The sequence below is a fragment of the Solanum tuberosum genome, unplaced genomic scaffold (assembly GCF_000226075.1).
Source record: "Solanum tuberosum cultivar DM 1-3 516 R44 unplaced genomic scaffold, SolTub_3.0 scf00558, whole genome shotgun sequence".
NCBI classification, from domain to species: domain Eukaryota; kingdom Viridiplantae; phylum Streptophyta; class Magnoliopsida; order Solanales; family Solanaceae; genus Solanum; species Solanum tuberosum.
The window spans coordinates 277,619-291,454 of record NW_006239478.1 but is presented as its reverse complement, the minus strand read 5'-3'; the positions used below and the strand labels follow the sequence as shown (position 1 = coordinate 291,454).

General features: G+C 35.2%; 2 protein-coding genes across 2 annotated transcripts in view; one reads left to right on the top strand and one right to left on the bottom strand.

Moving 5' to 3' along the window:
- Positions 1-1,878: 1,878 nt before the first annotated feature.
- Positions 1,879-11,955, top strand: LOC102581847 (NAD kinase 2, chloroplastic). The gene is made up of 8 exons (XM_006365479.2): positions 1,879-2,448; positions 3,389-5,338; positions 7,111-7,232; positions 7,346-7,487; positions 7,571-7,795; positions 7,979-8,053; positions 8,876-8,977; positions 11,526-11,955. Exons 1-8 carry the CDS (start codon positions 2,236-2,238, stop codon positions 11,727-11,729), a joined length of 3,033 nt encoding a protein of 1,010 aa, XP_006365541.1. The 5' UTR covers positions 1,879-2,235; the 3' UTR covers positions 11,730-11,955.
- A 436-nt stretch (positions 11,956-12,391) lies between these two features.
- Positions 12,392-13,836, bottom strand: part of LOC102582504 (1-aminocyclopropane-1-carboxylate oxidase 5-like) — a 3,621-nt gene continuing 2,176 nt past the window's right edge. Inside the window, exons 3-4 of the mRNA XM_006365481.2 lie at positions 13,176-13,498; positions 12,392-12,745 (exon numbers count right to left, since the gene is read on the bottom strand). Of these exons, the coding sequence (XP_006365543.1) occupies positions 12,465-12,745; positions 13,176-13,498 (604 nt within the window). The 3' untranslated portion in view covers positions 12,392-12,464. The remainder of the gene's footprint in view (positions 12,746-13,175; positions 13,499-13,836) is intronic.

Below are 13,836 nucleotides of genomic sequence, written 5' to 3'. Positions count from 1 at the left end.
AAATTGTAACTGATGAGAATTTTAAGTGATATGTTCCTTTTAAAAAAAATATTCTTCCTTGATTTTCTCCTTTCTAAATAATTGTAATCTTTAAAATCAAACAAATAAAAAATACATAAATCAAATACATAACAAACTAAAATATTGACATTTTAGATAAATATTAAAAGTGTGGCTAAGGAAACCTATTAGACATTTTGAAAAATTTCTCTAAATCTAATTAGATTGGTTCAAATAAAAAATTAATTATTATTGGGCTAGCCCATTTAGCTAGCCTCTATCAAATGGTCAAGCACAATGGCGTATGAGCTTTTCTTGGAGGTAATTCCACCTTACACCTATTTAAAGGGTCACCACTCACCTCTCTCTTTTGAAAGCACCAGAAACTCAGATCATAACAAGAAAGACACAATAGAGTTTTTTTTCTTTTTTTATTTTCCATCCGATCCTCACTGAATTTTGACTATTTCAGATTTGCACCACATGGGTCGTTTGGTAGAGTGTATAAGAATAATATAAAATAGGGTGCATTAGTAATGCTTGCATTAGTAGTGCTTGTATTAGTAATTCTTGCATTAGTTATGCAAGCATTATTTCTTATACACTGTTTGGTTTGATGTATTAGAAATAACAAATCTTGCATAATTTCTATTTAAAAATATATGTTTACAAAAATATCCTTCACACTTTATTTATTTTTACACTCCCTTGCAACAAAGTTCTTTGCTAAAACATCATTAACTCCTCTTGTTCTTCTTCTTTTCAAAAATAGTATTAAATTGTTGTACTATTTGAGTCAAAATATTTTTGTGAAAAGTTGGCAAACAGTTTTTTTAATTAAATTTATCTCCACAATAGTAATTTTTTTAATTAAATTATGTTGAAATTAGATTATTTTAAAAAATATATATATTTAAGAGGCCATAAAGTCTATTAAGACACCAACAAATTAAAAGACATTGAAAAACAAATAAAAATAAAAACAAAAACATATGACAAGAAAGAAAATGAAAAAAAGAAGAGAAAATGTTAGAAAATGTTTTAAAAAGGCTATGAGGGTAGTTTTGTAATTATTTGATCGTAATGCAAGTGTTAAATGCTATGTATTACTAATATCTAGAATTATTTGGTATTAGTAATACACAACTTAATACACATGGCAGGAAAAAATGTACCAAACAAGGTACTACTAATACACACACCTAATGCATGCATTATATTTCCTAATACACTCTACCAAACGATTCCTTAAATTTCATAATTTAGTACTACCAATTTGTACTTGTCCAAAGTGGACATTAAAGGCCACGTGGCATTAGTCTTATAAAAGGTATTTACTCAAATAAGAACGTGTGACAAGTAAAATACAAATAAATAAAATTTTCTTAGATTTTGTTAGACAAATTATATAGTAAGTGCAAGAGGAAAGATTCATCCTTTTCCCATTTTGATTTTCTCTCCGTGATTCATCAACGGTCTCTCATTCACGCCTATCCAAAAATTAAACGCCAACTTCCCCTATTTCTCTCTCCATCTCCAATTCCTCTAAAATTGTTGAATTGACATTCAATCTTTTTCAAATTACTCTCCAATTATTATTATTTTTTTGACTTTTTTTGTTTACATGTGCATTAAACTTTTCAAGTGCTCCTTTGATAATTTTGCTCAATATGTTAGGGAAAGTATTAGGTGATTCACAATGTTTAAATGTTCAATTGAAAATTTATGTATTATCCCTAAAAAGGATAAAAATAAAATAAAATAAAATTATGAATGTAAAATCAATTTGACATTTAATCCAAAGTTTCAAATTTATAGAGAATTTTAATAGCTTAATAGATTGACAATCGAAACTCCCAAGCTAATTGTTCATTCCCAATTTATTTTACATCACATACTCAAAAACATCAAATCCAAGTTTGGGAAAATCAGAGACGGAAACAATGATGTACAAATTCGAACCATCTCAAACCCACCACTGATTTCCACAACTCTAATTTGTCCCATTATTCCTTCTCCCATATTATTATCCACACAATTTTTTTCCATTTCCACACAAAATTTCCCCTATTTTGTCACATATACATTCACACCCATTTTCTATTTAGCTTCAGAATTTGCATTTCACAAAAAAAATCTGATTTTTTTCACAAGTAGAACCCAAAATCTTGAAATACAAATTGATGGTTCTTGCTTCATTATACTGATTTATTAGTACAGATACAGAATTTGTTCATGGTGGTAACTGGTATGGCAACATGTTTTCGTTATTGTCCGTGCTACTTGAAAATGGGTCGTACAGGAATCCATCTTCAGTTTTGTCAGCTTAATTATGCAAAGATTAAGGGGAATGGGAATCGGTTTGGGTTTGGGTATCGTCGTCTCAAGTTTGTTGTCAGTGCTGAGCTATCTAATGCTTTCTCCGTCAACATTGGATTGGATTCTCAGGTAAATTTTGCTTGATTGTTTCAGGTAAATTGGCTTGTGATAAGGAATCGTATGGTCACTCAACTAATAATTATTATATCTGAAAGTTACCCTTTTGTTATTTCAATCTTTTTCAACAGAGAAAGTAACTTTTTTGAGATAATAACTATGAGTTGAGCGACCATATGAAAATTAACTCTTGAATGTTGCTTAAAATGGGTTAGTTAGGATATTTCTTGTATCAGCTGGCATGTTTAGATCCTCTCCTCATGACTATTAAAAAGTGAGTGACTTATTCAGGTATAAGATACTGTCATTAATTTACTATTGGACTATTAAAGATTCAAACTTTAATCGCGATGATCCAATTGCAAGAGAGGAATTCTACCATCCAAGCATATCAGAATAGCTTGGATTTTTATAGAACTAGTCTGAGGGAAATTGCTATGATTGAGAGTACTTTTTGAACCAATTTAGAAACCTAAGGACTTACTTGTGTGGATATGTAAAATACGGGGTTTCCACTCCTAGATGGAAAGAGAGAAATATTGCAACTCAATTAACTCCTATATGTCAAAAGGCATATTGAGATAATTTCGGGGATTTTACGTGACATTATCCACGTCAACAAACAATTCGAAATACCTCGACTTTATTCACCATGTCCACTTGACCTTTCAACTGCATTATTATTTCCATTTTATCACTTCTGTTCATTGATTAGATAAGACATCCTCATGATAAAAGTTCTACATTTTCTTTTCACATAGATCTTTTAATTGATCCGGAACAGTTTTTCTAGTCAATTTCTAGTTCATCATTAAGTATCAGTCTTGTGCAGACAGCACCATCATGAAAAAGAAAACAGAGATTCTAATTATCAGTTTTTTCTTGACTGTTGTGCGTTGAAAACTAGATACTGCCTGATATTTATTTTACCACTAAATTTCAAAATGTATAGGCCAGTGATACTTCACAGTTTTCCCGGATTGGTCCACTACCTGGGGATATTGCTGAGATAGAGGCTTACTGTAGAATCTTTCGGGCTGCTGAACAACTTCATAATTCATTAATGGACACCCTATGCAATCCACTAACTGGAGAATGTAATGTCTCATATGATGTACCATCAGATGATAAATCAATACTGGAAGATAAACTAGTTTCTGTTCTAGGATGCATGGTATGTCTTCTAAACAAAGGAAGGGAAGAAGTAATTTCTGGGAGATCATCGATTATGAACTTATTTCAAGATGTTGATGTGCATATGATGGATGATATGCTTCCTCCACTTGCTATTTTCAGAGGTGAAATGAAGAGGTACTGCGAGAGCTTGCATGTTGCTCTAGAAAACTATTTGACACCTGATGATCCTCGCAGCATTGTTGTGTGGCAAACACTTCAAAGACTGAAGAATGTATGTTATGATGCCGGATTTCCTCGTGGGGAAAAGAACCCCAGCCATTCACTGTTTGCTAACTTTAGTCCTGTTTATTTGTCAACATCAAAAGAAGAGACTCAGTCTGCAACTTCTGAGGCTGCTTTCTGGATAGGTGGCCAGGTAACTGATGAAGGTCTCAGATGGCTGTTGGAGAGAGGGTTCAAAACCATTGTAGATCTCAGAGCTGAGGTTGTAAAAGATATCTTCTATGAGAAAGTGCTAGATGAAGCCATATTGTCAGGGGATATTGAATTAGTTAATCTACCTGTTGAAGTTGGTATATCACCTTCAGTGGAGCAGGTTGAAAAGTTTGCAGCACTGGTCTCTGATTTAAACCAAAAGCCCATATATCTCCACAGTAAAGAAGGAATTAAGAGGACATCAGCTATGGTCTCTAGATGGAGGCAATATGTTACTCGCTACACACCACATGTTGTAGCCAGTACATATAAGGCCATGGACTCGATTGAGAACTCATCACATGATGCTAGAGGAATTGAAGAAACATTTATGTCACCTAGGCCGGAAGATGGTAAAAACGTTACTGATGAAGTCAACTCTGCCTCTGATAATCATGATGGGTCGCTGCCTACAAGATCAGATGACATAAATTCTGCTGCGGAAGATATCAAGCACATTTCTGAAGCTACGGACCTAGGCAAGAACGAAGGAGATGAAATTGTTTCGTCCAATCAGGAAAGCACAGTGCTAGCATCCGACAGTGGAGCAGCATCCTACATCAATGTGAACCCACTCAATACTCAGCTGCCTCCCTCTAATGTCTTCTCCAGAAAAGATATGTCCACATTTTTCAAAAGTAGAAAGGTTTCACCAGCAGCATATTTTACTCATGAAAGGAAAAGATTGGAGGTGCTTTCTGCTTCAAGATATAACTACAAGAGAGTACCGAAAGGAAATGAAACCCCAAGCACGTACAGTGCGACAAGAACGATGGAATCAGAAGATTTAAATGGATCATCTTCTGATAAACTCTTAATTACTGACCCTTCAACTTCCGCTTTGAATACAGACATGTATGCTGGTCAAAATGGCTCTGCGACTCCAATTTTGAATGGAAGCAGCAATGGGAAAGTGCAAACCTCAATAAAAAATACTGGTACTGTTGATGCAAGAAATGAGTTAGAATGTATTGCTGACTCTAGAGTCACTACCGCAGAGAGTAGAAATATTGAGGTCACCACACCTTCACTGGAAGATAACTTGGAGCAGATTGAAGGAAATATGTGTGCTTCTGCCACTGGTGTCGTAAGAGTACAGTCAAGAAGGAAGGCAGAGATGTTCTTGGTTCGTACAGATGGGTATTCATGCACCAGAGAAAAGGTAACAGAATCTTCCTTGGCGTTCACTCATCCTAGCACCCAGCAGCAGATGCTTTTGTGGAAATCCCCACCGAAGACTGTATTGCTGTTGAAGAAACTGGGACACGAACTCATGGAAGAAGCTAAAGAGGTTCTCTGCACAGTTCTCATTAATTTAGTTGAATTTTTACCTTGTGATTTTCATTTACTACTGCTGCTTATTATCTCTCTTCATTCTTCACTGCTTTCAAGCTCTGAGGCACGTTTCAAGTGAGCGGATGCCTTATCATTGATAAAGAAGATAGCGTAGATCTTAGTGCAATTATCCAACTTAGTAAGCTTTTTACCACCTTAACCAAGGAAAGGAGGAAAAAGATTTCTCTATCATGAAGTACAAAAGAGAGGAAATCTAGTACTTCTCTAAAGTGGTGAAAACATTTTTTAAGTATTTCTTATATGGTTTCCATTTTTGCTAAAAGTTAAATTATAGATGAAATTTTCCATGTCCTAGAAAGACATAAAAGAATTTCCATCTTCTATTAAACTAGATGAAAGTAAATAAGTGCTCTAAAAATACCATCATTACTGTTGCTTATGTCAAAGCTTAGTATGCATCTGCAATAAACATATGTTGCAAATTGGTTCACTAGGCCACTCAGGATCTTAAGCGCCATGGACAAGGCAAGAACTAGCATTACTATCAAATCTTTTCATTTGTATTTTCTTCGTTTCCAATGTTTGCTGTAATCCTATTTATGGGAACTGATGTGGAAATGTTAAGCTGTAATCCTTTCACGAAAATTCAAATTGTGAATAATTGAAGTTAGAAAATATACTTGTGTTGCTCATACTGTTTTTTTTTTCTTTCAAATTGTGAATAATTGAGAGGAAGGATTGCATAAAGTTCACGAGGAAACAGGAGAAATTGCATATTCATTGGATTCATTTGGTTTGGGATTGCATTGAGGACATAAGATCAGCTCCTGTCATGAATTTTCCCACCAAAAAAAGAAGAAGAAAGTAATCAGCTCCCGACATGAGAGTGATGACATTTTATTCTTGTTCCCGTGGGGTATGAGAGATTATAAAATCAAATGTCCAACAGGGGGATGTGCAAATTTGGGTAATGACATTTGATTCACTTTTGGTTGATGGATTGGGAGGGGAGCTCATAAGTTAAAAAAGTAATCTGTGTAGTTATAGAACACCTTGGAAATTACCGTGAAGGGAGCATAATCAAGCATGGTAAGATACTCATCATACCTGAGGCTGCGATCAGACTATGTTGTGGCTGGTATGAATACAAAGTAGGCTCAACTGTGTTGCCAAAAAAATGTAGCCATATCTGTCTGTATGATTTTGTTAGTATGTTGCAAAGGCTGATCAAACATGTAAAGTGATTGTGAGTAATTGCGAGTATATTTGATTGTCACTCTGTTTATCTCATTAGAATCTCCATCCATCAACCAACTGGAGGAAAGGAAAATGTGATCATTTAGTTTTCTCTTCTTGATTTGGTGATGTGTCTTTACCTCTGATTTTCCTTCCCCTCCTACTAGCAGACTTTAAATATGCCAGTCTACTTGGTCAATTGGCACGATGCTGTGATCTTTCATCAATGTGAATCTCAAGTTATTATCTAGCCTGTTATGAGTTCCATCTGTCCATTCCATTTAAAAGAACCTTGAGGGTCAGTTTGATGAATTTTATGTTCTGAACTTAATTGAAGTCTTATAACCTCTAACATGTCAACTTTCTTATAAGCTGGAAACTATGCGCTTAAAAGTTCTCTTTCAAATGTTTACATTTCCATTTGCAACTGTTCTCTAACATTCATTCACATATACTCATAGGTTTTAACACTCTCTTAATAAACAGAAATCCTAACACTCTTTCTCCTTTTCCATTTCTTTCTCCCTGAAGGCTGCTTCTTTTTTGTATTCCCAAGAGAAGATGACTGTTCTTGTTGAACCTGAGGTGCATGATATTTTTGCAAGAATCCCAGGCTTTGGGTTTGTTCAGACCTTCTATAGTCAAGATACCAGGTGGGATGATTCATAACCGTACGTGCAAAAGCATTGTTCTTTTCATTTGTGTTCCCTCTGTGTACTTATTACTTCACAGAGAGGTGTGACCTTGCCTGATGTACCAAATGCAGCGATCTTCACGAGAGGGTGGATTTTGTTGCGTGTTTGGGAGGAGATGGTGTGATACTCCATGCATCAAATATATTTCGAGGTGCTGTCCCACCCGTCATCTCATTTAACCTAGGATCCCTTGGATTTCTCACTTCCCATCCAGTATGCCTCTCAACTTAAATGTTAAGCTTTTATTTATTATCTATAAGTACTGATCTTTTGCTTCTTGTCATCAATTCATACAGTTTGAAGATTATAAGAAGGATCTTAGAAAAGTCATCCATGGAAACAACACTCTAGATGGTGTGTATATAACCCTAAGGATGCGTCTCCGATGTGAGATATTCCGAAGCGGGAAAGCAATGCCTGGAAAGGTGTTTGATGTCCTAAATGAAGTTGTAGTTGATCGTGGTTCTAATCCATACCTGTCAAAAATAGAGTGTTATGAACATGACCGCCTCATAACCAAGGTGCGGTTTATATTCTTAACCATCAATTTTCCCTGACAAAGGATTTAGAGAGGGATTCTGTTTTAATATTTTAGATCACGTTTCTTCTAGAAAAAAAGAAGTGGATCCAACAAGTGCACTGCTGAATTAATGAGCAAGAGATGAAAGAATAATCTTGTCATACTGCCTTATTTTGTTTGGCAGGTGCAAGGTGATGGTGTCATTGTGGCCACTCCAACTGGAAGTACAGCTTACTCAACAGCTGCTGGGGGTTCCATGGTACTTCGGAGACACATCACTTATGAATATATATTGTGAAATGTCACAAGTGAATACTGCATTAGAATCTATAGACCAAGTTAAAAGTTAAAGTCCTAACGATAAAAAAATAGTGAAAGCCCTTAAACTCATATCAGAAGGTTGATGCTTATAGCTCGAGCAGTTTGATGTGGCAGCAATAAATGTTAGGGAGGGAATAACACACCCACTAAGCTCCCTCGCCCCCTAATAAAGGCAAGGAAAAGACGAAGATTGAAAACATGAAAAATAGAAAGGACACCGTGCACTTCGTTGTAAAGTACATTCACTTTGCAAGTATGACTTTTAAGAATTGTTGACAAAGTTGGGTTGATAACACTTGTCATACATTAAAGCAAATAAATGAGTAGGTATCTCCCTTTTATAGTAAATGATTCCAAAGAGGAATTTCTATTAGGCATCAATAGCAGCAATTTTGGGAAATCCTATTGTGTATTAACTGAGCTTTGTCAGACCACTTGAGTTACCATTACATATCTGAACATGTTTTCATTCTGTGTAAACATTGTATTTAGCTGTTCTTTTTCTAATAACAAAAACTTGAAGTTACAATTTTGTGAAAGAATGGGTTTTGCACCTTAAATTTGATTCTGACACACAATGTTCTTAAGGATCTACTCATGAAAGGAATTTTTTGGAAATTACTGACTTGCTGTTGATCTTATTGGTGATGAAATCTGACTCCTTGAAACCGTTCTTCATCCTGCCAACAATTATTAATTATTTTACCTTCACCTATTGAATGCGTGAACATTATTTGACAGGGAAATTCATGTCATGCAGGTGCATCCTAATGTTCCATGCATGCTCTTTACACCAATTTGTCCACATTCTCTCTCGTTTAGGCCTGTCATACTTCCAGATTCTGCAAAACTGGAACTAAAGGTGACTGTCTTAATATGTATTTTATGATTACTGGAAAAGATTCTCATTACTAGTTTACTTTCCAAAGAAAAAAAGTATGACTAGTTTATGCTAATGCCTCTCATTTCCTAACTAAAAACTTTATACAGTTGACAGTATCTCCCATCTAAAATGGAAGAGGTTAAGAGCTTTATTCTTTCTTTAGTGCTGCTAATCTTATCCCTCAGCTTCATTTATTTGTATACGATGATGGTCTGGAAATATGTAATCACTTAACACATATAAAAGGGTAGAAAAATATGTAGTTCCTGTGTATTCTTAACTGTCTTGGCCTTTTCTTTGATATATTAATAACTAAGCGACATCTAAAAGTAATTTTCCCTGATAAAAAGATCTACATACACTTATCCAGGGCTGCCTAATATAAAATAATTTTTTCAGATTGGTATATCTCTTGGGATGAAAGAAGTACATCATGTTAAATTTATCATTAGTTCAAGAGTCTTGCATCAGGTGAGGACTTAGGGTGCTGAATTTCATTCTAGGGCATTGTATGTTGTAATTAGATAAAAACTTCATGATATTTTGTATATGGATACTCTTTTCCTCAAAGTCATTAGGCTAGATCTGGGGACCAATGTTGCAAAGTATAGAACAAAGAGTTTGGTTAAAATGTTTTTGAGAGCCATATAGAACAAAGTATGTGGTTTGTTCAGGTCTTCCTTAGGTGTTACACCCGTGAATGAGAAGCTCTTAAATCTAAGCTCTACATCAGCTAAAATTGTTGTATCTTCATAAGGTGTGGTTAACTAGTGCATCCAAGGGTGTGTCCTAGTGGTCAATGAAGCATGTTGAGACCCATGAGGTCTCAGGTTCAATTCTCAGAGGAGCCAAAAACACTAAGTGATTTCTTCTCATCTATCCTAACCTTGGTGGATAGTGTTACCCGGTACCTATACGGTGGGATGTGGCAGGTGCCCCGTGGAATTAGTCGAGGTGCGCGCAAGCTGGCTTGGACACCGCTTGAGAAAAAGATGCAGTTAACTAGCAAACATTCTCTTTTCATAATATGGTTGTTGGTTTGTTGCTGTGGGGAAGGTCTAAAGATGTTTTAAATTCAGAAATATGGCTAAACTGGTTCAAAATGGTTGTGGTTCGGTTGATTCTATTATTGGTTAGGGAGGAGTACTGCTTTTGAGGCGGGAAAAGGCTGAGAACAAGAATCTTTAGAAATAATAACATAGCTGACAAGGGTTTCTAGAGAATGGTGTTCAAGGTTTCACTTTGAGAATCTCCTCGGCATCACATTTAGGGTTTAGTAGCATCACTCATTGCACATTAATCAGAATGGGCTCAGTTCTAAGCTTGTATTTATTGTGCCCTAGTGAACGAGAACTATTGGGATATCTTCTATAGTCTAACTCATAAAGCTTAGTGTGTGGGGTGAAATAATTTAGTTCCATATATCATGTGAATTAAACTATTATTTGGTAGCCGAATGCTTATTGTTGGACCGTACGGATGAAAATCAAATTTTAATTGTAATTTTAGATAGATGCTGGGCAAAACGAACAGCTGTGTTTAATGATGCAAAACTCCACACATGGTAGTATTTTCATTATTGAAGATGCGACCAATGCCCATATAGTTGCCAAGTTCAGTGCAAAGGCATTAGAGCTGCTTTTGTAGGAGATGTGGGTGTAGGAGCCTTAACATTGATCGAAGCAGCTGGTGGAAAGAAAGTACCAGTCAAACCTGCAAGCATGGGGAGTATGTAGCGGCAGTTTTCAATCATATGATCTGTATTCTTAGTCTGACTTTTAACAATAGTCAGCTGTTCTCGTTCTCCTTTTTGGATTGCCCTATTAAGCAAGGATTGGTGTTTGCAAAAATGTCGAGCCTATAGAGTTAGGTACTAGTAGTGACAATAGCAAAGGACCACTAGTTATTCTCGTGAGATAGCACAACTGGGCCTAGTTAGCCCAACAAATTTTGCTCTACTAGAGGATCTTGAACTAGAAGTTGCATAGATGTCAGATATAAGTACTGCTGAACTGGGAAAGATAGCTTAGTATTATAAAGTTGAGGATGTTGTCAAAGAGAGAAAGGTGAGCGAAGCTCTAATATAACAACCAAATACAAATTATGTTGAGAAAGGGGCTGCTGGTAATTATAGTTCCATGTAGTGGTGCAGACGAGGCCGAGACAGAGATACCAGCATTCAGTTACTGGCCGGATACGTGTACCAAAAACTTCCGCTAAATTGTGATGGGAAGCATATATTCTTGGTCAAGGAGCCATTACTATGTGAAGGGTGCTCCCGTGGAATTAGTCGAGGACACCATGGTTACCATTTTAGATCCTAACTAAATGGATTAGTTCCTTAGTAATACATGTCCAAACTGCACATATCAGCACTTGATATCTACATCATGACATTGTTCAAGTATATCAGTGAGATCTCATTTGTGGGAAGATCATAGCCTATAATTGTCTATTCCAGATTCATTGCTTCTCTCATTTTATCACTCTCTAAGAATGTACATGTTTTTTTTTTACATATGAACAGATACCAGAGGATGCACGTAGCAATGCTTGGGTTTCTTTTGATGGGAAGAGAAGGCAACAACTCTCTAGAGGAGATTCTGTTCGCATATATATGAGCGAGCATCCACTACCTACAGTTAACAAATCTGATCAGACAGGCGATTGGTTTCATAGCTTGGTTCGTTGTCTAAATTGGAACGATAGACTAGAGCAGAAAGCACTCTGAGACTATCAAAGATTAATCCTCCTCTCGTTCATGTAAATTAGTGTACAGTCATACATGTAAGAGAAAAATAACTAATATACTAAGAGTCTATACGGTTATATTTTACTCTGCATCTGGCTGTGATTTATGCAGTTGGGTTATACCTTATTTTTCAAAGTAAGAAATTTGTACAGTGCTATTTTCACATGGTTAATTATAAAGTGTCAATCTTTGCACATTTGTCTGAGATATTTCTGCATCTTGGTCATCGTCCTTAACGATGCAACTTCATCAAGAGTCTGTTGAAGCTTACCTGATTAAAATGTGGTATAGGCTTTGTCATATTTTGTTTTTATTTTTTAACATCAAACTTGTTATTAAAACTTTTTTGTATAAGTTGTTAATATACAAAAAAAAAATACACATGTGTTGGCTATTATTTGGTGGGCGGTTATTTATGTCAGGTTAAAAGAATGCTTTTCATTTCTCACCCGCGGTGCCCTATACTTGTATTGAAATCACAAAAATTTGAATTCTATAAGAAAGTCCATATTGGGAGATAATCTAGCGCTCCTTAAAAAAGGTGATTTCATACCTGACTGGAATCGATAAATAAATTTACAAAGACAAGAATGGACAGATTTATTTTAAATAAAGAGCAGATACAAAAACTAATTATACATACTACCTTTATTTAATCTAAAAACTGAATGAAAAGAAGTTGGTAGGCATGCATAATTATATTAAAGAACTAGTTCAGATTGCAGCCACAGCTTGAAACCTTGGCTCTTTAGGAAGGAACTTTTGCTCATTATAAACATTCATGTAATTCCCAAACACAAAAGTTGGATAAGTAGCAATTAATTGATCCACTTTTTTTTCCTCCAAAATTAGTAGCTCTGGTGCTGGAGAAATAGTGGCTTTCAATGAAGGATTATAGAATGAAGCAATGGATCTCCTATTCCCATCTGGTTTTGACAAGACACGGTGCCAAACGCTCTTGTATTTCCCATTGCTAAGCACTTCGATTTGATCACCTACAGAGTTTGAGCCAAAATTAACGAATTTGAATAAACTCAAATTTCATTGGAATCGATGTCCATGCACGTATATATGATAAATAAAATATGTAAAATGGATTTAAGTAAAGATTTATCATATACTATGCATATGTAGTTTAACCTCCAATGACATGTTACGTTACGTTATTTACTATTTCTACGAGGTTACCAATTTTAAACACTTTTTATATACTTGTTATATATATTGATCAATCTATAAACGCTGATGATAAATTAAAAGGAATAGTTAATTCTTTTTCTCGATTATTGAAATTAACATGTCATTTTGAAAAATACGAAATGTGATCAAAAGAACTATTCATCATTATCTAATAAATGACATGATTATGCACGCATAATTATTCATGTCAAATCAAAGTCAGACAAATGAAGGATGGTCACGCACCTGTGTTGATCACAATGGCGTTGGGGATAGGAGGTACATCGATCCATTGTCCGTCTTTGAGGATTTGAAGACCATCGACTTGATCATCTTGAAAGAGCAAAATGACACCACCAGCATCAGTGTGAGCTCTAAGACCATTCACCTTTTCTGGATGTGGACATGGTGGGTAATGGCTCACTTTTGTACCAAAAAATGCACCATTATTATTGTTATTGAAGGCTTTCTTGATGTAACCTTTTGATAAACCTAAATTTTCATCCATTACTTCCAACACTCTTTCTGCTAGCTTTTTCACCTCTGATCTATACTCATTCATTGTTTCCCTATTATTTTATAAAAATCAGATATGAATATATTTAACTTGATCAATATAAATGAAATGGAGTAATTCAGATAGTAAAATTAATTTCGGAATTATTTTGTCACACTGATTTAATCAATTGAGTTTTTACATGTTGCAAGGATAATTTTTACGTATCAAGGTGATTTTACTATTATAGAGAGTAAAGTAAGGTTTAGTAGTACTTTAATGTGACCAACAAAAATGTTTTATGACCTTATCGTTTTTGTTCTACTCTCACGAAATATTTGAAGATATCATGATTTTTTTTTTTTGTGTGTGTGTGTGTGTGGGGGGGGGGGGGGGGAAAAAGGGACCAAA

Coding starts and splice junctions, on each gene's coding strand:
- LOC102581847 (XM_006365479.2), top strand. CDS start 2,236: ATGGTGGTAACTGGTATGGCAACATGTTTTCGTTATTGTCCGTGCTAC. Junction 7,796..7,978: donor ATGACCGCCTCATAACCAAG/GTGCGGTTTATA, acceptor TTTGTTTGGCAG/GTGCAAGGTGATGGTGTCAT. Junction 8,978..11,525: donor CTGCAAAACTGGAACTAAAG/GTGACTGTCTTA, acceptor ACATATGAACAG/ATACCAGAGGATGCACGTAG.